This window comes from Anomaloglossus baeobatrachus, chromosome 12, assembly GCF_048569485.1.
Source record: "Anomaloglossus baeobatrachus isolate aAnoBae1 chromosome 12, aAnoBae1.hap1, whole genome shotgun sequence".
In the NCBI taxonomy this organism is placed as follows: Eukaryota; Metazoa; Chordata; class Amphibia; order Anura; family Aromobatidae; genus Anomaloglossus; species Anomaloglossus baeobatrachus.
Window position 1 is genome coordinate 18,669,343 of NC_134364.1, and position 24,145 is coordinate 18,693,487.

Sequence of the window (24,145 nt, forward strand, 5' to 3'; positions counted from 1 at the left end):
CAGGGATAATACACACAGTGATGTCACAGTACAGGGATAATACACACAGTGATGTCACAGTACAGGGATAATGCACACAGTGATGTCACAGTACAGGGGTAATACACACAGTGATGTCACAGTACAGGGATAATACACACAGTGATGTCACAGTACAGGGATAATACACACAGTGATGTCACAGTACGGGGATAATACACACAGTGATGTCACAGTACAGGGGTAATACACACAGTGATGTCACAGTACAGGGATAATACACAGTGATGTCACAGTACAGGGATAATACACACAGTGATGTCACAGTACAGGGATAATACACACAGTGATGTCACAGTACAGGGATAATACACACAGTGATGTCACAGTACAGGGATAATACACACAGTGATGTCACAGTACAGGGATAATACACACAGTGATGTCCCAGTACAGGGATAATACACACAGTGATGTCCCAGTACAGGGATAATACACACAGTGATGTCACAGTACAGGGGTAATACACACAGTGATGTCACAGTACAGGGGTAATACACACAGTGATGTCACAGTACAGGGGTAATACACACATTGTTGTCACAGTACAGGGATAATACACACAGTGATGTCACAGTACAGGGATAATACACACAGTGATGTCACAGTACAGGGATAATACACACAGTGATGTCACAGTACAGGGGTAATACACACAGTGATGTCACAGTACAGGGATAATACACACAGTGATGTCACAGTACAGGGATAATACACACAGTGATGTCACAGTACAGGGGTAATACACACAGTGATGTCACAGTACAGGGATAATACACACAGTGATGTCACAGTACAGGGATAATACACACAGTGATGTCACAGTACAGGGATAATACACACAGTGATGTCACAGTACAGGGGTAATACACACAGTGATGTCACAGTACAGGGGTAATACACACAGTGATGTCACAGTACAGGGGTAATACACACAGGGATGTCACAGTACAGGGATAATGCACACAGTGATGTCACAGTACAGGGGTAATACACACAGTGATGTCACAGTACAGGGGTAATACACACAGGGATGTCACAGTACAGGGATAATGCACACAGTGATGTCACAGTACAGGGGTAATACACACAGGGATGTCACAGTACAGGGATAATACACACAGGGATGTCACAGTACAGGGATAATGCACACAGTGATGTCACAGTACAGGGGTAATACACACAGGGATGTCACAGTACAGGGGTAATACACACAGTGATGTCACAGTACAGGGGTAATACACACAGTGATGTCACAGTACAGGGATAATACACACAGTGATGTCACAGTACAGGGGTAATGCACACAGGGATGTCACAGTACAGGGGTAATACACACAGGGATGTCACAGTACAGAAGGTTATGCACCATATCATTGGTTGTAGTCGATCAGTTTTTCAGTAGCAGTGGGTTGTCAGAATCTCTCGTTGTGTCTGATACTGCAGTGACCGTAGCACAAGTCTTGGTCTGAGCCTTCGGTAATGAATGACATTAGTGACATCCGCACTATATCCGCGCCATTTCTGCCCCTCACTTTCCTCCTGTTTGCTCGGTCGGTGGAATTGTACATTATTTTGCAGGATTATATATTAGCTGCCTGACCGGAGCCGGGTTACACAGAGTTTCTGGGTTTGGTTCCGTGTTTTCCTATCTCACACCGGGGTTTTCCACCTTTTTGGTGACACATTGTGAGCATCTGCCATCCCCACTGTAGAGAATCCTAGGGAAATCCCTGCCCGGGGAACAAGGAAAACCGGAGCCATCTGTGTGGTCTCAGCGCGCCGTCACCACCGCAGCACGCTGGAGCTGAAAGACAATATGACTATGTCTTCTATGCACAATAACAATGGACTAAACAGCGTTTCCCACTGTTTTTTGGAAAATAGACAACTATTCCTCCCCCATGCTTTATACTGCAGCTTTGCTTGCTCAGATTGGCTGCTGTGCGTAAACTAAAGATCATCCAAAAGCAGACATAGTGATGGATGAAGCAAGTCTGCAAAAACAAGTTGGTCCTATACAGTATACATTAAACGGGATTAGAAAAACACAGCTACTTTCTTCAGGAAAAAGCGCCCCCTCTGTCTCCAGGTTGCATCTGGTATTGCAGCTCAGCTCCATTGAAGTGAAGCTGTAATACCTCACACAATCTCTGCCACCATTTCTACATTTTGGACAATGTCGCATGGAGGATCTATAAATGTAAGGATGGTGGAATGGTTTCTTACCAGATCGGTCAGTGCGTGGGACGACTGGACGAAGACGGAGACCCTCTGCGGAGAGAACCACATGATTAAATCCCCTCCCAATGCAGAAATGAGCGAAAGAGGAGAGAAAAAAAAGGCAGAAACAGGACCACAAGGATGTATCACTCCACTGCAGTGAAGGAGGCTGCGCTGCAATACCACACACAGCCTGACTGCCAGTGTGGCGCTGTTTTGTTTTTAACTACTTCGTTAAAGGTAATATTCAGGATTCGAAACACATTGCTACTTTCTTTCAGAGACAGCGTCACTCCTGACCACGGGCTATGGATGGGATTACAATTCAGCTGCATCCATATGAACAGGGCTGAGATGCAATACCAGGCACAACAGATGGTCAGGGGTGGCGCTGTTCCTGAAAGAAAGCAGCCATGTTTTTCAAATCCTGGACAACCCCTTTAAGGGTCCATATTCTGGGTATGAAATTTCCAGACAGATGGAGGATATATAGAAACAGACCTGGTCTCCTGGGAACACGGCAGCGTCCGGGCCGCAGGGGACTCTCCGCTCCTTCCAGTTGGAGGCATTCTCGAAGTTTGTATCAGGGATCCAGCGCTTGTACAAGGCCTCAGAAGCGGAAACTAAAGAAATAAATATTCACAAAAATGCAGGAAAATAACAAACAAAAGACATAAAATAACCAGGAGCAACAGTGCAAGACTCTACCGGCCCCGACCGGCCAAAGGAGATGGCACAAGATGGCAGCACGGGACCCCAAGGTACCCCAAAGACACCCAATGGTGGCAGAGGCCGATGCCCAGGACACAGAGGAGGATATATTTTTAGATATATATATATATATATATATATATATATATTCCCACACTCGAAAGACATACAGATAGTGACTCTAGATTGTGAGCCCAATGGGGACAGTGTTGCTAATGTATGTAAAGTGCTGTGGAATTAATAGTGCTATATAAATTAATAAAATTAATTTTATATATATATATCTATATATATATATATAAGCCTCCTTTCCCAGTGTGGATACGATGTATCAGATGAAAACACATGGAGCTATTATTTAATAAACAGCTTACAATGTAGCCATCGCACTGCTCATATATTGTGCCATACACCGCACAGACACAAGAATGGCGCCAAACAGTTCCCAAATGCAATCACCATCAAGGATAGAATATTGGGGGCCTGGGGAAAGAATAATGGGGGCCTGGAAATAGAATAATGGGGGCCTGGAGATAGAATAATGGGGGCCTGGAGATAGAATAATGGGGGCCTGGGGAAAGAATATTGGGGGCCTGGAGATAGAATAATGGGGGCCTGGGGAAAGAATATTGTGGGCCTGGAGATAGAATAATGGTGGCCTGGGGAAAGAATAACGGGGGCCTGAAGATAGAATAATGGGGGCCTGGAGATAGAATAATGGGGGCCTGGAGATAGAATAATGGTGGCCTGGGGAAAGAATAACGGGGGCCTGAAGATAGAATAATGGGGGCCTGGGGAAAGAATAACGGGGGCCTGGAGATAGAATAATGGGGGCCTGGGGAAAGAATATTGGGGGCCTGGAGATAGAATAATGGGGGCCTGGAGATAGAATAATGGGGGCCTGGGGAAAGAATTTTGGGGGCCTGGGGAAAGAATAATGGAGGCCTGGAGAAAGAATAATGAGGGCCTGGAGATAGAATAATGGGGGCCTGGGGAAAGAATTTTGGGGGCCTGGAGATAGAATAATGGGGGCCTGGAGATAGAATAATGGGGGCCTGGAGATAGAATAATGGGGGCCGGGAGATAGAATAATGGGGGCCTGGGGAAAGAATTTTGGGGGCCTGGAGATAGAATAATGGGGGCCTGGAGATAGAATAATGGGGGCCTGGGGAAAGAATTTTGGGGGCCTGGAGAAAGAATAATGGGGGCCTGGAGATAGAATAATGGGGACCTGGAGATAGAATAATGGGGGCCTGGAGATAGAATAATGGGGGCCTGGGGAAAGAATTTTGGGGGCCTGGAGATAGAATAATGGGGGCCTGGGGAAAGAATTTTGAGGGCCTGGAGATAGAATAATGGGGGCTTGGGGAAAGAATTTTGGGGGCCTGGGGAAAGAATATTGGGGGCCTGGAGATAGAATAATGGTGACCTCGGGCGAATTATTATTTATATATATGGTTATGGACGGCTTTGTAGGTCAGTGTTAGTAGTTTGACCTGGATTTGTTGGGGAATTGGGAGCCAATGGAGGGATTTGCAGAGCGGAGAAGCGAGGAGAGAGGTGGATTAGTCGGGCAGCGGAGTTAATGACATATTGAAGAGGTGCGAGTGTTATCAGGGAGGCCACAGAGGGGAATGTTGCAGTAGTCGAGGCGGGAGATGATGAGGACATGTACGAGCATTTTAGTAGATTGAGGATTGAGGAAGGGACGGAGTCCATGTGTGAAGGATAAGGGAGTCAGGGGTTACCCCGAAGCAGTGGACGTCCGATCCAGGTGAGAGGCGAGAGCGCAAAGCCATTTACTGTGATGGGTAGATCCGGTAGGTGAGATACGTCAGATGGAGGAAAGATGGCGAGTTCAGGTTTGTGCACGCGAAGCTTTAGGAAGCGAGAGGAGAAGAAAAGCTAAATGCAGCTTTAGTTCATCTGAAAATGTCCCCCTTTCTGTAAATTTTAATGTAAAATGAAATCCGCTCCAGAGCTGAACTCGGCCATCACTGGGTGGGATCACACCACGCTTTCTCCAAATCCGGGACAAACCCTCCGATTATTCTGACCAGACGTCGATCGGACTCTTATCGGAGGGGCATCAGCTTTTCTCAGAGGTGGAAAACATAAAGTTCCTCCGCCTTCTCCCTTCTGTGCGTCCGGGCGGTGCTCGGATGTCTCCCATGCACGCTCCGATTTTCTCACAGACCCGTAGACTTGTTCAATTTGATCTGACATTTGGATCAAAAATAGACGCCTACAATTTCTTTCCTGGGACGACTCGGTCCGAGGAAAAAGAGGAAATAAATGATCGGCCGTTCACATCCGCGCAGAATATCACAGGTCCCCGCGCGATCTGTGAAAACCGCGGATCGCACCGGACGAGACGCCGATATCGCGGCTGCTCCTGTCCCAGAATTTGCCCCCAATATTCCGTTCTCTTTCTACACTTTCGTTGTGTCACTTTCCTCCGTTTCTCTATTTTTTCGGTGTCTCAATATCACAGGTCACATCCAGTCATTAGAAAACCTGATATGTGAGAAATAATGAGATTAAAGGGCAAAGAAAAGAAAACTCCCTGCGAATAATTCCCCTGGTGTCGCTGTATCACTATCGATAATACTGCCATCGCTATCACGGAGGTTTTCACTCATCGGTCCTCGGGGAGCGCAGATAAAAAGAACTCACGTGCACGAAACCCCATGAAACCCCCCATAATGACCCTCGGGACTTCACCTGTCGCCTCCCTTTTTACAGAGCAAATCTGATATCAAAAATGTTATCCAGAAAGCAACAGAAGAAGCCCCCTGTCCCCCAGACTGATGCTCTGCACCGCGATTTACAGGGGTACACATAGACTAATGCAAAACTTTACTTTGCTGTGAACCCTCAAATACACAGAGGAGGACGTAAGTGTTTAGGTGTGATCACATGGTCATATACTGTATATAAGATCTGTAGGACTTAAAGGGGATGTTCAGGATTGAGTCAGGTATTCCACACAGCTCCAATAAAGTAGACAGAACTGAGCTGCAATACCACAGACCACCTGTGGACAGGGGGTGGCGCTGTTTCTGGAAGTAAACACAACTTTTTTCTTTTGTTGGACTATCCCTTTAAGAGCTTGATAAAACAAATTGTCACATGAAACTTTTATCTCAAAGAGGAAGTGGCCTCATTACACAGATGTCACTACCTGAAAGAAGAGGGGGGTTGGGGGGACGCCATAAGAGGGGGGTGTTATGGGTGAGACCGCTTTACATCAATGTCCTGTGTTCACTTTATGACCCGGAGTCATGAGTCTCCGGTCCGTACGATTACAGCAATATCCAATCCATATAGTTCTGTTTACTATTTCAGCGCCTAAAAAATTCAAAATTCAAAATAAAGTTTGTCACTGATTTTTCAGAGATCCGTAAGTTTTTCTTTATGATGTATTAGGGCTGAGTTGTGATTTTAATGCCGCCGTCTTTGGATACATAAAACGCTTTAATCTCTTTTTATTATATTTTTTTAGAGAATTTGTGGTGACTGAATATCAGCGATTTTTAATTTTTTTTTTTTTAATTTTTTAACCTTACGGTATTTTATATTTAGATTGATCAAGATTTTTACAAATGCAACAAAAACTTTTGTTTTGTTTTTTCTAAATGGAACTAAGGGGATGATTCAAATTTTTTAAATATTTTTTTTATCTTTTTAAAAAGTTAATTTATTTTTTATTTTATATTTTAGAAGCTCTGGGGGACTTGTACCTGATTGGTTGGTCACCTGTGCTATAGCACTTTTTGAACATCATTGTCTCTTATGGAGATCACTGCCGGCGCCCGTCCTGTTTGGAGCAATCTCGGCTTTCGAAGCCCTTCAGTCGCAATTCGCCACTTTGGAAAACAGTGCAATCTGTTAACGGATTCCGCTGCTTCCCATTGACTTATATGGACGACGTATTGCGACTGATGGCCCTGCGTTGTATCTGCCGGCCGACGCTGCGTTGCATCCTCCGGGCGGAAGGAACGCAGCATGTAGCGTTTTTCTGCACTTCCCGGAGAGTCAAAAAAACGCAATGTGCAGGATTCCGTCGGCGTCTGTCGTTTTTATAATGGAAGCCTATGGTGGCGGAATCCAGCGGAATCCGACGTTTGGTGGATTCCTGTGACGAATCCGTCTTTACTCAACTGAGCATGCTCAGTTGAGTAAATCGCTGAAAAAAAAAGTTACAACGGATTCCGTTGTTTTGCAGGATCTGTCGCATCAGTTGTGCCACTATATGCAACGCATCTGTTACATCCGTCACACAACGCAAGTGTGAAACTAGCCTAAGGCTGTGTGCACACGCTGCATTTTTTTCTTGCAGATTTTAACCAATATGCAAGGTAAAACGCATCCCAGCAAAGTGTATGAGAATCCTCAAGTGCTGTGCACACATTGCAGATTTTTTCCTTGCAGATTTTGTTGCAGAAACAAATTGCACCAAACAATTGACTTGTTTTTTATACCCAGCATTTCCCCTATCTCCCTATAATGCATAAAAAAAGCATCAAAAAGCACAAAAACTAGTGTTTTTCCTGCCAAGAAATGCAGTTTTAGGTGCAGAAAATCTGCAACTTGTGAACATATCATCCTTGTGAGGTAAATCCGGAGATATGACGATAAATCATGATATTCAAGTTATGTCAGGAAGCCCTCTCCTGGTGTCACCCCCCCTTTCCTTCACACAACTTGTTTAGCAACCCATCCCATGGCCATCTCCTGTGATATGGAAATTAGGTGATGTGGGAACAAAGGACACAGGATGACTCCCTGCCGTCACCCTGTAACAAGAGTTGTGTCTCATTATAAGGCTCTGGAACTAGCCAGACAGAACGACTCCAGTAAAAAATGGTTCATATCTCGCAAGCCATATTTCCGATAAATACGGCAACCATAAAAATGGTGTTTTCGCATGCGGACGATGCTGGCACACCTTTTTTATGGGAGCGGGAGCTTGGGAAATACCCCAGGCGTGATATCAGCCAATGTGGAACTAGTAGACAAGTCATGAAACCTCTCATTCTGTAGCTAAATTCATAACTGTCACAATGAGAGCATTGGCGTCCGCCTACGACGCTCCCAGGCCAAGTTATGGCCATATTCCATGTTGTGGATTTTGTCCATAACTCCAGCCAGGGGTGGAGCAGTGCTCCCTCTGAGGTCACGAAGGTAGGAGGGGACCTGGATTTGCCCAGGTTGATAACCCTACTTCGGCCATTTTCCAGTGTTCTTTCGCTGGGGGTCACGTGCAGGAAACATCTGTGGGAGTTCCTGGAAACCTGGTCTACAGCGCCCCCCTGTGGCCAGACGCACAAGGTAACTGATTGAATTGCATACCTGTCTGTAAACCATGCTTTATCTGTAACTGTACTCTGACATATGTATATTCTGTAGATTCCCTATTGTATATATTGTAGTTTCTAGTGTGCTTTAGGCTGATTAAATTATATAATTAATCTTGGGCTGTTCTGTTATCTCGATCTTGAATCCCACGTCTGTGTGTTCGGCTAATAGTTACCGTGAAGCGGTTGGTGGCAGCGAGTTTGTGCCAAGGATTATTGTGGGGAGGCCAGTGAGATTCGGGGAGATTTTATATATTCCGCCCGCGGAGGTCGGGGGAATATATACCCTACTCTCACCGGGGACCCTTCAATAATCGGCATAAGTAGTATAGCGGCCTCCTTGCTTATTGTCGGGCAATTCCATAATTGGCCTGACTATAAGAGGGGCGCTAGAGAGCGCGTCACGTGCTCTGTCTGTCGGTCGGGAGGTATAAAGGAGGGGTGACCCCCACTTGTTACCCCCCGATTGTGACGTACTGGTAGCCAGCGCGGGGGATTTCTGAGTGACCCCCCGGTGGTTTGTGACATATTGGTGGCATAGCGGTGGGATCGAGATAATAGTGTGTGTGAGTGTGAGACCCATACTCCCAGACACTAAAGACTGCCTGCAGCAGCTGTGGCTGCTGGGGTCTTCAGACTAGCTCAACACTAGAGTGTCAGAGTGCAGATACTGTAAGGTGTGTGGAGGCATCAGGTGTCAGTTCTGTGTCAGTGACCAAAAGTCTGCAAGAATGGCTGATGGCACCAGGAGCAGAGCTATGCAACTGGCCAATGCTAAGGCAGGAGCCGAAGAGAGGGAGGACGGTGCTGTGGACAGTAATGAGGAGGTTGCCCACGAGTCCTCCAGGAGCTCGACGCCAGAAAACAGCTCTGCAGAGGACATTGCACAACCTAGCAATTATGGACAAGATGAGGAGCAGCTCACCCAAGGGTCCTCAACGAGCCAGATGCCAGCCCTCCGCTCTGCAATGGACAGTGAATCACCAGGCTCCGCAGCGGGCCGCAGATCACCACGTGCCATTCCACCGAGCCTGGGAGGCTCGGATAGCCTTCTTCAAATGGCTATGGCCCTTCTCCAGGCTGGAGACCAGGAGGGCTACAAGGAACTCCTGGCAGAGCGCAGGGCAGAGCGGCAGGCAGCGCGTGAAGAGCGCCAGGCAGAGCGTGAGGCTGCGGAGCGACGGCAACAGGCAGACCGTGACCACCAGCTGCAGCTAGCTCAGCTCCGGCCCTCATCAGCCACACGTGACCTTCAAGACACCAAACTTCCAAAGGTCCGTGTTGAGGACTTCCCAGTGCTGGAGAAGGATGGAGACTTGGACTCTTTCTTGACTGCTTTTGAACGGACTTGCTTGCAGCACCATCTGGACAAGGAGCAGTGGGCCAAATACCTGACCCCCCGTTTAAGGGGTAAGGCCCTGGATATCCTTGGGGACTTGCCTGCTGAGGCAGATCAGGGCTACGACACCATCAAGCGGGCCCTGATCCAACAGTACAACCTCACCCCAGAGTCCTACCGCAAGAAGTTCCGGAGCCTACAGAAGGGACCAAAGGACTCCTGGGCTGACCACAGGCGGGCACTTGCCCGAGCTGCCGACCACTGGACCCAAGGCCTGCAGCTTTCCACCGGACCGGAGATCCTGGACTTGTTCATCACGGAGCAACTCTTGTGGAACTGCCCTGAGGATCTCCGCCAGTTCATCCGAGACCAGAAGCCAAAGGGGTCCACGGCTACAGCTGCCCTGGCCGATGACTACACCAACAATCGGGCTCCTGAAGCCAGGAGAGCAGCCACCAGCAGCACCTGGAGAGGGGGTAAGATGAATTCTGCGACTGCCCCACCTGCCCCTAGACTGCAGGGGGTGTCCCCCTCAACTCCCCTCTCCAGGCCCGTGGCAGAACCAAGACGGTGCCACCAGTGCAACCTACCTGGACACTTCAAGGCCATGTGCCCTCAGCGTCCCAAGGCCCCGGCTCCGTCCCCGTCCCAAGGGCCGCCCAAGGTGTATTGTGTGGGTGGGGGTGGTGGTAGGTCCCTGGACAGCTTCCAACCTGTCACCGTCGGCCGGTCTGTGACCATAGGACTGCGAGACAGCGCCTCGGAGGTGACTCTGGTGCGGCCTGAGATGGTGTCCCCCCAAGACTTGATCCCTGGAAAAACCCTCGCTGTCTCCGGGATTGGAGGCATTGACCCGGCGCTGCCTGTTGCTGACATTTATGTGGACTGGGGCGCAGGGCGAGGGGTGAGGGAGGTGGGGGTAACTGATCGGATCCCCGCAAACGTGCTACTTGGGACAGATTTGGGGCAGATAACCTCCCAGTTTGGGCCCCAACCAAGGGCTGAACCTTCAGCCAGTACTGACATGCCTCCGGACAATGTTAATGTGTTATCTATGAATGATGTAAGGGAGGAGGGAGTGAACTCTGATATTTCTGCTTGCATAGACACCATAGACACACACACAGCTGCAGCTGTGACAGGGGAGGGGGTCAGAGAAAGGTGTGACAATGCCTCTACAAGTAATCAGCCTGTGAGCTGGGATCTGTTGCCCTCTGCAGGGATAAGCAGAGAGCAGGGTGCTGCAGGGGGAGGACCAGTGTGTGGGGTGGGGGCTACCACAGCAAATGTGGGGTCCCCAGAGATTTCACAGCGGGGTTCTGTTGCTGCAGGAGGGGAACAGGCAGGTGAGATTGGGGCCGGTCCAGGAGCGGAAGTGCTCCCAGGTAAGATCTCGGTGCATGGTTCCCCCACAACCGGGGTGTCAGGAAGCCAGGTAGGTCTGCCTGAACCGGCGACTTGGTCAGGAACGGAGGAGGAGCAGGCACGACCCACGGTCGCAGCGGCTGTGGCCGCTGTCACCCGCAGTGGGAGTGCTGGAAGCCAAGGGGCCTCCCGGAGGTCCGATAGCTCTTCCCCTTCTGACCAAGTGGCAGCCGAGTCAGGTGGAGGCCAGGACACAGGTCCCGGGGTACTGACCGAAGATGTGACAGTCTCGTCGATTCTGGCCACATCTAGTCAGGGGTTTCAGGCAGCGTTAGAAGCTGACGACAGCCTGAAAGCTCTTAAGGAGCAGGCGGCCCAGCCTCCCTCGGACTCGGACCCGGAGCGAGTGGTCTGGGACCAAGGACGGCTGTACCGGGCCACGGTCCAGCAGGGTTCACCGGAGGCGTGGCCCAGGGACCGACAGTTGGTGGTACCCTATCCGTTCCGGACGGAGTTGTTGCGGATCGCACATGAGATTCCGATGGCCGGACACCTAGGGATCGCTAAGACCAAGGCCAGGTTAAACCAGCATTTCTACTGGCCAAAAATGGGGGCCGATGTGGCTGCCTACTGCCGTTCGTGTGAAACCTGTCAGAGAGTGGGGAAGGCGGGGCCACACCCCAAAGCCCCACTAGTATCTCTGCCAATCATCGATGAGCCTTTCAGGAGGGTGGCTGTGGATCTGGTCGGCCCGCTGGCCATCCCCAGCAGCTCCGGGAAACGCTTCATACTGACGGTAGTGGACTATGCCACCCGGTACCCAGAAGCAGTGGCCTTGTCGTCCATTCGGGCTGACAAGGTGGCCACCGCATTGCTGGAGATTTTCTCCCGAGTGGGTTTTCCCCAGGAAATGCTCACTGACCGGGGGACCCAATTCATGTCCCAGCTGATGGAGGCCCTCTGTAAGCAAGTCCAGGTGCGACATCTGGTGGCCAGCCCGTACCATCCACAGACTAATGGCCTGTGCGAGCGGTTCAATGGCACCTTAAAGCAGATGCTTAAGATGTTGGTCGACTCCCATGGGCGTGACTGGGAGCGGTATCTCCCACACCTGTTATTTGCTTACCGGGAGGTTCCACAGGCCTCAACAGGATTCTCACCGTTTGAGCTCCTGTACGGGCGACGTGTGCGGGGCCCCCTGGCTCTGGTGAAAGAGGCTTGGGAAGGGGATTTGGCCACCCCTGGAGTGTCGGTTATCGAGTATGTCATGCGCTTCCGGGACAAAATGCAGGCCTTGACGCAACTGGTACACGACAATATGGCTCAAGCCCAGGCCGATCAGAAGCGTTGGTACGACCAGAACGCTTGTGAGAGGACCTACCAAGTGGGTCAAAAGGTGTGGGTACTGGTCCCCGTACCACAGGACAAGCTTCAGGCAGCCTGGGAAGGCCCATACCTCGTGTACCAGCAGCTCCACCCTGTGACGTACCTGGTCACCCTGGACCCTGCCCGTGGAAGGCGGAAGCCCTTCCATGTGAACATGATGAAGGCACATCATGAGCGGGAGGCATGTGCGCTCCCCGTGTGCAACCTGCCCGAGGAGGGAGAAGCGGAAACCCTCTTGGATATGCTAGCCCAGGTTAGGGCAGGCGGATCCATTGAGGATGTGGAGGTTGGCCACCAGCTCTTGGAGGACCAACGGTCCCAGCTGTGGGCCACCCTACACCCCTTCCGGGGGTTGTTTACCAACCAGCCCGGAAGGACTGACTTGGCTGTCCATCACGTGGACACTGGGGATCATCCCCCGATCCGGCGTTCAGCATATCGGGTCTCCCTGGAGGTGCAGCAACACATGCGCCAGGAGATTGACGAGATGCTGAAGCTGGGGGTGATCCAGGCATCCAACAGCGCTTGGGCCTCGCCTGTAGTCCTCGTCCCTAAGAAGGACCGAACCACTCGGTTCTGCGTGGACTACAGGGGGCTCAATGCTGTCACGGTCGCCGATGCGTACCCAATGCCACGCATCGATGACCTGCTCGATCAGTTGGCCGGGGCTCAGTACCTGACCATCATGGACCTGAGCCGGGGATATTGGCAGATCCCCCTGACTCGCAAGGCCAGGGAACGCTCTGCCTTTATTACCCCATTTGGACTGTACGAGTCCACGGTGATGCCATTCGGGATGAGGAATGCCCCTGCCACTTTCCAGCGGATGGTCAACACCCTGCTCAAGGGACTTGAAGGGTACGCGGCCGCGTACCTGGATGACATTGCCGTCTTCAGTCCCACCTGGGAAGATCACCTAGAGCATCTAGCACAGGTGCTCAGGCGGGTCCACCGGGCAGGTTTGACCATCAAGCCGGGCAAGTGTCAGCTGGCCATGAGCGAGGTCCAGTACCTCGGTCACCGGGTAGGCGGGGGAACACTGAAGCCCGAGCCTGAGAAAGTGGAGGCCATCGCATCCTGGCCCACCCCCAGGACCAAGAATCAGGTGATGTCCTTCTTGGGGACCGCTGGGTACTATAGGAGGTTTGTTCCATGCTATAGTAGCCTGGCAAAGCCCCTGACGGACCTCACCAAGAAGAAGCTGCCCTCTGCAGTCGATTGGACAATGGACTGCGAGACAGCCTTCCGGGCCCTAAAGGACGCCCTGTACAGCCCGCCCGTGCTACAGGCAGCCGACTTCACGCGGCCGTTTGTAGTACAGACCGACGCCAGTGACTTCGGCCTCGGTGCGGTGCTCAGCCAGGTGGACTCTGCGAGCCAAGAGCACCCAGTCTTGTACCTGAGCAGGAAGCTGTTACCGAGGGAAGTGGCCTATTCCACAATGGAGAAGGAGTGCCTGGCCATAGTGTGGGCCCTGCAGCGTCTGCAACCCTATCTATACGGGCGCCACTTCATCGTGGAGACGGACCACAACCCCCTCAGCTGGTTGCACACCGTCTCTGGGACGAATGGGCGACTGTTGCGATGGAGCCTTGCGCTCCAGCAATACAACTTCACCATTCGCCACAAAAGGGGCCGTGACCACGGTAACGCAGACGGGCTGTCCCGACAAGGAGAGGTCGCGGACGGGCGCACGGGGGAACACCGGAGTGTGCTGCCCCCTAGCGCCCTCAAAAGGGGGGAGGTGTGAGGTAAATCCGGAGATATGACGATAAATCATGATATTCAAGTTATGTCAGGAAGCCCTCTCCTGGTGTCACCCCCCCTTTCCTTCACACAACTTGTTTAGCAACCCATCCCATGGCCATCTCCTGTGATATGGAAATTAGGTGATGTGGGAACAAAGGACACAGGATGACTCCCTGCCGTCACCCTGTAACAAGAGTTGTGTCTCATTATAAGGCTCTGGAACTAGCCAGACAGAACGACTCCAGTAAAAAATGGTTCATATCTCGCAAGCCATATTTCCGATAAATACGGCAACCATAAAAATGGTGTTTTCGCATGCGGACGATGCTGGCACACCTTTTTTATGGGAGCGGGAGCTTGGGAAATACCCCAGGCGTGATATCAGCCAATGTGGAACTAGTAGACAAGTCATGAAACCTCTCGTTCTGTAGCTAAATTCATAACTGTCACAATGAGAGCATTGGCGTCCGCCTACGACGCTCCCAGGCCAAGTTATGGCCATATTCCATGTTGTGGATTTTGTCCATAACTCCAGCCAGGGGTGGAGCAGTGCTCCCTCTGAGGTCACGAAGGTAGGAGGGGACCTGGATTTGTCCAGGTTGATAACCCTACTTCGGCCATTTTCCAGTGTTCTTTCGCTGGGGGTCACGTGCAGGAAACATCTGTGGGAGTTCCTGGAAACCTGGTCTACAGCGCCCCCCTGTGGCCAGACGCACAAGGTAACTGATTGAATTGCATACCTGTTTGTAACCCATGCTTTATCTGTAACTGTACTCTGACATATGTATATTCTGTAGATTCCCTATTGTATATATTGTAGTTTCTAGTGTGCTTTAGGCTGATTAAATTATATAATTAATCTTGGGCTGTTCTGTTATCTCGATCTTGAATCCCACGTCTGTGTGTTCGGCTAATAGTTACCGTGAAGCGGTTGGTGGCAGCGAGTTTGTGCCAAGGATTATTGTGGGGAGGCCAGTGAGATTCGGGGAGATTTTATATATTCCGCCCGCGGAGGTCGGGGGAATATATACCCTACTCTCACCGGGGACCCTTCAATAATCGGCATAAGTAGTATAGCGGCCTCCTTGCTTATTGTCGGGCAATTCCATAATTGGCCTGACTATAAGAGGGGCGCTAGAGAGCGCGTCACGTGCTCTGTCTGTCGGTCGGGAGGTATAAAGGAGGGGTGACCCCCACTTGTTACCCCCCGATTGTGACGTACTGGTAGCCAGCGCGGGGGATTTCTGAGTGACCCCCCGGTGGTTTGTGACAATCCTGATTTCACTGTTGCAGTAATCTTGTGATTTCATCATGGACCCTGAACCTTAAAATATGGTGCAAAAAAATTGAAAACTTCCAAATATTGCATTAAAAAAAAAACAAAACCCATTCTGCATAAATTATATTTATTTGTTCCAAGTTTGCAATAATGTTTCCAGAAAGTAAAAGGAGCAGAAATTGTGTAAAGTAAATTTTTGGAGGCTCAAATGATGACGAGGAGACTTGAGATGTGTTTGGGGCATGCAAAGTATTTAAAAAAAAAACTGGTAAATTCACCAGAGACACTTCCCGCAGCCGAGAGATGAGTCACGACGGTCCGCGACAGATCCGCACTTCATAGGTATTATTCCCGACACCGTCCCGTGACTACAGAGAAAATCATATCATTGCATAAAGGGAAACCCAGAAGGAAGTGACACGGGACGGCCGCGTATCCGAATGTATCCGAATATATCTGAATATATCCGAATGTATCTGAATATATCCGAATGTATCCGAATGTATATGAATATATCCGAATGTATCCGAATGTATCCGAATATATCAGAATATATCTGAATGTATCCGAATGTATCTGAATATATCTGAATGTATCCAAATGTATCCGAATATATCCGAATATATCTGAATGTATCCAAATGTATCTGAATGTATCCGAATGTATCTGAATGTATATGAATATATCCGAATGTATCCGAATGTATCTGAATGTATCCGAATATATCCGAATGTATCTGAATGTATCTGAATATATCTGAATGTATCTGAATGTATCCGAATATATCCGAATGTATCTGAATGTATCCGAATATATCCGAATGTATCTGAATGTATCTGAATGTATCTGAATATATCCGAATGTATCTGAATGTATCTGAATATATCCGAATGTATCCGAATGTATCTGAATGTATCTGAATGTATCTGAATATATCCGAATGTATCCGAATGTATCTGAATGTATCTGAATGTATCTGAATATATCCGAATGTATCCGAATGTATCCGAATATATCCGAATGTATCCGAATGTATCCGATTGTATCCGAATATATCCGAATGTATCCGAATGTATCCGAATGTATCCGAATATATCCGAATGTATCCGAATGTATCTGAATGTATCTGAATGTATCTGAATATATCCGAATGTATCCGAATGTATCCGAATGTATCCGAATGTATCCGAATGTATCCGAATATATCTGAATGTATCCGAATGTATCCGAAAGTACCCAAATGTATCTCTGATATTTACATATTTATCTTATGGATTCATCACTTCTGTATATAAATCGCAGGATCTGGTCCTGGGATCTGGTCCTGGGATCTGGTCCTGGGATCTGTTCCTATATTTTACACTTATTTCATTCCTATTTCAGGACTCGTCGTGTTACTTTGGGTCGTGTCTTGTATTTTACATTAGTTACTATTTATCAATTTCAGCTGCAGATTTACAAGAAAAAAGTTTGGAAGTTTTCCTTTTTCCCCTTATTCAAAATGAAAGCCGCACTCCAGTGTTCTGTCTTATTTCACCGCTGGAATGGAGCCATAAATATAAGTCCCTGCCCCTATAAGTATTCTATTCACCTGCGGCCATCTTCATCTTTTCATAGCTTCACTCCAGTGCTGAGCACCCAAGCATGGTAGTGCCCGCTCATTAATATTTACCAGTACTGAGCACCCGAGCATGGTAGTGCCCGCTCATTAATATTTACCAGTACTGAGTACCCGAGCATGGTAGTGCCTGCTCATCACTAGTTACCAGTACTGAGCACCTGAGCATGGTAGTGCCCGCTCATCACTAGTTACCAGTACCGAGCACCCGAGCATGGTAGTGCCCGCTCATCACTAGTTACCAGTACTGAGCACCCGAGCATGGTAGTGCCCGCTCATCACTAGTTACGAGTACTGAGCACCCGAGCATGGTAGTGTCCGCTCATCACTAGTTACCAGTACTGAGCACCCGAGCATGGTAGTGCCCGCTCATCACTAGTTACCAGTACTGAGCACCCGAGCATGGCAGTGCCCGCTCATTACTAGTTACCAGTACTGAGCACCCGAGCATGGTAGTGCCCGCTCATCACTAGTTACCAGTACTGAGCACCCGAGCATGGTAGTGCCCGCTCATCACTAGTTACCAGTACTGAGCACCCGAGCATGGTAGTGCCCGCTCATCACTAGTTACCAGTACTGAGCACCCGAGCATGGTAGTGCCCGCTCATCACTAGTTACCAGTACTGAGCACCCGAGCATGATAGTGCCCGCTCATCACTAGTTACCAGTACAGAGCATATTAAACCCTAGTCACCCCCCTCAGAGCTTGATGGACACACCAGGGGGGCGGAACCAGGTGGTTGGTCACGCCCACCAAGGAGTCCTAGACAGCCTGGGGCGGGAAAGTTTAGTCTAGTCCTGAAGTTCAAGTCTAGACTGGTCACGAGGAGAGGTGTGTGGGCTGAGCTGTGTGCAGCTCCAGCACAGGAGGGACCCAACCTGAACCAGTGGCAGGGTAAGAGCCCTGGTACCTTTGGCTAGGAGGCAGACGTCAGTCTCCGTCTGCAGGAGCCGGGAACACGGCTCGGTGAAACCGAGGGGAACCGGGACAGAGCAGCAGCCCGCCGATACCAACCCGGGGAACCAACTCGGAAACTGGAGCACACAGGGGGGTACTCAGACCCTGAAGCTAGGTTCAGAAGCTACTGGGGGCTAGCTAATTAACTGATTGCGGCCAGGACTAGAGGTCCTGTCCCAGCCAACAGCCCAACGAGGGGGATAGTAAGCCACCGCCACGGCAGAGAGATCCCACAGGCCAGCGTCTGCGGGCAAAGGGCTCCTCAGGCAACCACAAGCCGGGAGCGGACTCCTGAAGTTGCAAGCACAGGTAGTCCACCATCACAAAACAGGTGCGGGAGAAAGATGGAGACCATCAGCCGGGTGGGGGACCAGACTGCAGCCGGCTGCGGGCACCGACCACCATCATCTTGGTTTAACAGAGACTCGTGTGGTTACTAATAGTGAGTACATCAGTGCCCTCCAGCCGCCCATCTCCCTGCACCGCCCAACTCCCCCAACGGGTCCCGGGGCCACCATCCCTACCCACGGAGGGGTTAACAACTTGCTGCACAACATCTCCCCTGGGTGCCCCGTAACTGCAGCGGTGGTGTCCACCTTCACCACATCCCGTGGGTGGCGTCACGAACTTAACACGGTTCCGGCCGTACACCTACGTCCCCAAACGGCCAACCCCTTTTGATCAAAGTGACCGCAGGATCCCCGGGTCCGGAGACCCTTGAGCCACCCACTGAAGGTCCGGACCCGAGCGGCTCGGCTGACGAGCATGGGGCAGCACACTCTCTCATCACTAGTTACGAGTACTGAGCACCCGAGCATGGTAGTGCCCACTCATCTCTAGTTACGAGTACTGAGCACCCGAGTATGGTAGTGCCCGCTCATCTCTAGTTACGAGTACTGAGCACCCGAGCATGGTAGTGCCCACTCATCTCTAGTTACGAGTACTGAGCACCCGAGCATGGTAGTGCCCACTCATCTCTAGTTACGAGTACAGAGCACCCGAGCATGGTAGTGCCCACTCATCACTAGTTACGAGTACTGAGCACCTGAGCATGGTAATGCCCGCTCATCACTAGTTACGAGTACTGAGCACCCGAGTATGGTAGTGCCCACTCATCTCTAGTTACGAGTACTGAGCACCCGAGCATGGTAGTGCCCGCTCATCAATAGTTACGAGTACTGAGCACCCGAGCATGGTAGTGCCCACTCATCTCTAGTTACGAGTACTGAGCACCCGAGCATGGTAGTGCCCGCTCATCACTAGTTACGAGTACTGAGCACCCGAGCATGGTAGTGCCCGCTCATCACTAGTTACGAGTACTGAGCACCCGAGCATGGTAGTGCCCGCTCATCACTAGTTACGAGTACTGAGCACCCGAGCATGGTAGTGCCCACTCATCTCTAGTTACGAGTACTGAGCACCCGAGCATGGTAGTGCCCCGCTCATCACTAGTTACCAGTACAGAGCACCCGAGCATGGTAGTGCCCACTCATCACTAGTTACCAGTACTGAGCACCCGAGCATGGTAGTGTCCGCTCATGACTAGTTACGAGTACTGAGCACCCGAGCATGGTAGTGCCCGCTCATGACTAGTTACCAGTACTGAGCACCCGAGCATGGTAGTGCCTGCTCATCTCTAGTTACAAGTACTGAGCACCCGAGCATGGTAGTGCCCGCTCATCACTAGTTACCAGTACTGAGCACCCGAGCATGGTAGTGCCCGCTCATCTCTAGTGCTCACCTCTTCATGAATCTAGAGCGGCTGACGAGTGGTGTGACCTTTGTACGCTACAACAGAAATCTTATTCCATTCAGGGACTGGAGTGAGATTTCTGGTGTACGACACTCCATATTTCGTTATGAATTACACAAGCTGATGTGTCCTGCCCCAGCCGTGCTCAGACTATTTTGGATAATCTGGGATAAACTGTTGTGAAAACACCCAAAGTTGCAAACTTTTGGCAAAACTCCAAGTTTCTTCAAAGGTTTGCTACTTTTTAAAGCTTTTAGTCCAGAATTTTAGCTTGAAATCTTTCATGATTTGGAGCTTTGGCGTTTCTGTTCAGTTTCCACATCAAAAACTTAACAAAGACTCCTGTGCACAAGAGCCAAAAAAAAACTACTTGTGGTTTTACAACAGTTTATCCAAAAAACATACAGATAGGGAATTTAGATTGTGAGCCCCAATGGGGACAGTGTTGCTGATGTATGTAAAGCGCTGTGGAATTAATAGTGCTATATAAATGAATAAATATATTATTATTGTATAAGGGGATGTGGAAAATGCACCAAGAAAAGCGCCGTCCAGCGCCTCCTTACATTGTGCAGATTCACATCCACTTTCATTAAACAATTTTGCTGCAGATTTTTTGCACAAAAAAAACCCCAAAAAAATGGTCAATATTCCCCACAATAAGAGCACGCTTCCACTGGTGGAAATGCTGCATTTTTTTTTCTGTTTTTTTTTTCCCTCACACATGTCTGCACCAAAATACACATCAGCAATCTGCATGGATTATTGTGTTTGCAGCTTTTTTATGCATTTTTCTCCTTCTTTTTTATCCGGATATGACTGCACTTTCTTACATTCGCTTTCTAATGTTTATACATTGTGATTCTGCACTTGATAGGTCTGATTATACCTTTATTCTTTCCAGACTCCCCATAGAAGATTTTTAGGAAAAAAGCCTCCGAAAACAGAACCACAGACGCTTACAAGACATATTATATATATATATATATATATATATATATATACAGGCAGGAGCCACCGGGTGTGATGTGATATAGGGTGTAGAGCCATACTTACTGACTGACAGGAGGGACAGCAGGAGGGGTGCAGCAGTCATTATTCCCCGAGGTGACGGCCGGGATTCTGCACCTTGACCGCTCTGGTGTCACATGAGGAGGAAGGAAGACGAAGATTCTGCAACCTCAGCGGAAACCTGCACCGCCCGCTGCTCCTTCAGGGCTTTTGGAATTTTGTGATGTTTTTGAGCCTTTAATGTGATTATTTTACTTTATTCTTATCCTGTTTGGGCCATGAAATTAAACATGTCGTCCTATAAACATCAAATATATCACCTGTCCTTATATATAGGGATCACTGGACCTCTAGGAACCACCAATCCTTGGGACAGGACAACCAAAGTCCCCTGTGTGAACCGAGCGGTGGTGAGCATGTGCGACCTCTATTTTATATGAGTAGTGGTGAGCATGTGCGACCTCTATTCTATATGAGCGGTGGTGAGCATGTGTGACCTCTATTCTATATGAGTAGTGGTGAGCATGTGCGACCTCTATTCTATATGAGTGGTGGTGAGCATGTGCGACCTCTATTCTATATGAGTGGTGGTGAGCATGTGCGACCTCTATTCTATATGAGTAGTGGTGAGCATGTGTGACCTCTATTCTATATGAGTAGTGGTGAGCATGTGCGACCTCTATTCTATATGAGCGGTGGAGAGCATGTGCGACCTCTATTCTATATGAGCGGTGGTGAGCATGTGTGACCTCTATTCTATATGAGCGGTGGTGAGCATGTGCGACCTCTATTCTATATGAGTGGTGGTGAGCATGTGTGACCTCTATTCTATATGAGTGGTGGTGAGCATGTGTGACCTCTATTCTATATGAGTGGTGGTGAGCATGTGCGACCTCTATTCTATATGAGTAGTGGTGAGCATGTGCGACCTCTATTCTATATGAGTGGTAGTGAGCATGTGCAACCTCTATTCTATATTTGTAGTGGTGAGCATGTGCGACCTCTATTCTATATGAGTGGTGGTGAGCATGTGCGACCTCTATTCTACACGAGCGGTGGTGAGCATGTGCAACCACTATTCTATACGAGCGGTGGTGAGCATGTGTGACCACTATTCTACACGAGCAGTGGTGAGCATGCGCAACCTCTATTCTACACAAGAGGTGGTGAGCATGTGCGACCACTATTCTACACGAGCGATGGTGAGCATGTTCGACCACTATTCTATACGAGCGGTGGTGAGCATGTGCGACCACTATTCTATACGAGTGGTGGTGAGCATGTGCAACCACTATTCTATACGAGCGGTGGTGAGCATGTGTGACCACTATTCTACACGAGCGGTGGTGAGCATGTGCAACCTCTATTCTACGCGAGCGATGGTGAACATGTGCAACCACTATTCTATACGAGCGGTGGTGAGCATGTGCAACCACTATTCTACACAAGAGGTGGTGAGCATGTGCAACCTCTATTCTACGCGAGCAGTGGTGAGCATGTGCGACCACTATTCTACACGAGCGGTGGTGAGCATGTGCGACCACTATTCTACACGGGCGGTGGTGAGCATGTGTGACCTCTATTCTACACGAGCGGTGGTGAGCATGTGCGACCACTATTCTACACGAGCGGAGGTGAGCATGTGCGACCACTATTCTATACGAGCGGTGGTGAGCATGTGCAACCACTATTCTATATGAGCGGTGGTGAGCATGTGTGACCACTATTCTACACGAGCGGTGGTGAGCATGTGTGACCACTATTCTACACGAGGGGTGGTGAGCATGTGTGACCTCTATTCTACACTAGCGGAGGTGAGCATGTGTGACCACTATTCTACACGAGCGGTGGTGAGCATGTGCGACCACTATTCTATATGAGCGGTGGGGAGTTGCATAGGTTTATTTCTTGTGTCCTTTCCCTTTAAGAGGGTGAAGAATATTTGTGTCCCCACATTATTAAGCAGCATTGTAAATCCGCGTTCTGCAGCTGAGACGAGCACACCGACTTCAGACATCCGAGACACGGAGGTCACCAAACACTTTCTAAATGAGTCTCCTGATTCATTCGAGAAGAAGGTGAGAGATTTTGGGGTTTTGGCCATAGGTGGTGGGATCATCCCCATATTGGAAACCTTCCCGCAACCGCACACGTCAATGCAGATGACATAGGGGAGAGATGGTAATCGTGTATCTTTGGTTCACTACAACTCTCAGCATGCTGCGCACCGACACTGTATGTGCACTCACTGGCTGCTGCTGGGTTGGTGTGATCGTGCAGGGCAAGTGAGTGCTGGGAGGAGCGGCACCACCCATTTGTGGAATGGGTTTGGTACCTGAGCACGTGCCATGTGCCAATACCAGATATACGACACGAGTCCCATCCGCTTTACAAAACTGTGCCTAAAATCTGCGGCCGCCCCGTGTCCGGGGGAAATCCACGAGATAGAAGTTACCAAAAACACCATAAAAACACATTTAAAAATTGTCTGCGCTTCTGGGAGGAGCCGCCTGCTCCGGAAATCTGTGACGAGTCCTCATTATACAGATAAGAAAGAATAAGAAAGACGCTCAAACAATATCCAAGCCACAGACGTTCTCCAGCAGCGCGGACAAGAGGCACAAGCTATGGCCCAAAAAAAGGGCAGGACCCAAAAATACGGAAATCTATCAGCAAACAACTGCTAAAGTCCTCTGGTTCAATGGAAATTGTTTAAAAGAACTGAAGTCCTCAGCGGATGATGCCTTTAAATGGCTGAGGAGATGGTAATAGCAGCTCCGGACCACGCAGGTCCCTTCATCAGGCTCAGTATAACATTACCAGGGCGGAACGATCGCGGTCACAGAGATCACAACCGGGCCGTGGTGTAAGGGGGCCCACTGACCCCACTGCCTACTACAGCTGGATGTGCATCTGAGGATGGGGGACATATATACAAGGATGGTCCCAGGATGGGAAACAGTATATACCAGGATGGGGGGACAGTATATACCAGGATGGGGGACAGTATATACCAGGATGGGGGACAGTATATACCAGGATGGGGGACAGTATATACCAGGATGGTCTCAGGATGGAGTACAGTATATTCCAGAATGGGGGACATATATACCAGGATGGGGGACAGTATATACCAGGATGGGGGACAGTATATACCAGGATGGGGGGACAGTATATACCAGGATGGGGGGACAGTATATACCAGGATGGGGGGACAGTATATACCAGGATGGGGGACAGTATATATCAGGATGGGGGGACAGTATATACCAGGATGGGGGGACAGTATATACCAAGATGGGGGACAGTATATACCAGGATGGTCTCAGGATGGAGTACAGTATATTCCAGAAT

At 49.6% G+C, this 24,145-nt stretch overlaps 1 protein-coding gene across 1 annotated transcript in view; it reads right to left on the reverse strand.

The window, feature by feature from the left end:
- The window catches only part of AMN (amnion associated transmembrane protein), a 93,296-nt gene extending 72,374 nt beyond the window's left edge, over positions 1 to 20,922 (reverse strand). The window contains exons 1-3 of the mRNA XM_075329545.1: positions 20,837 to 20,922; positions 2,764 to 2,885; positions 2,269 to 2,313 (exon numbers count right to left, since the gene is read on the reverse strand). Of these exons, the coding sequence (XP_075185660.1) occupies positions 2,269 to 2,313; positions 2,764 to 2,885; positions 20,837 to 20,876 (207 nt within the window). The 5' untranslated portion in view covers positions 20,877 to 20,922. The remainder of the gene's footprint in view (positions 1 to 2,268; positions 2,314 to 2,763; positions 2,886 to 20,836) is intronic.
- Between the last annotated feature and the right edge of the window lie 3,223 nt (positions 20,923 to 24,145).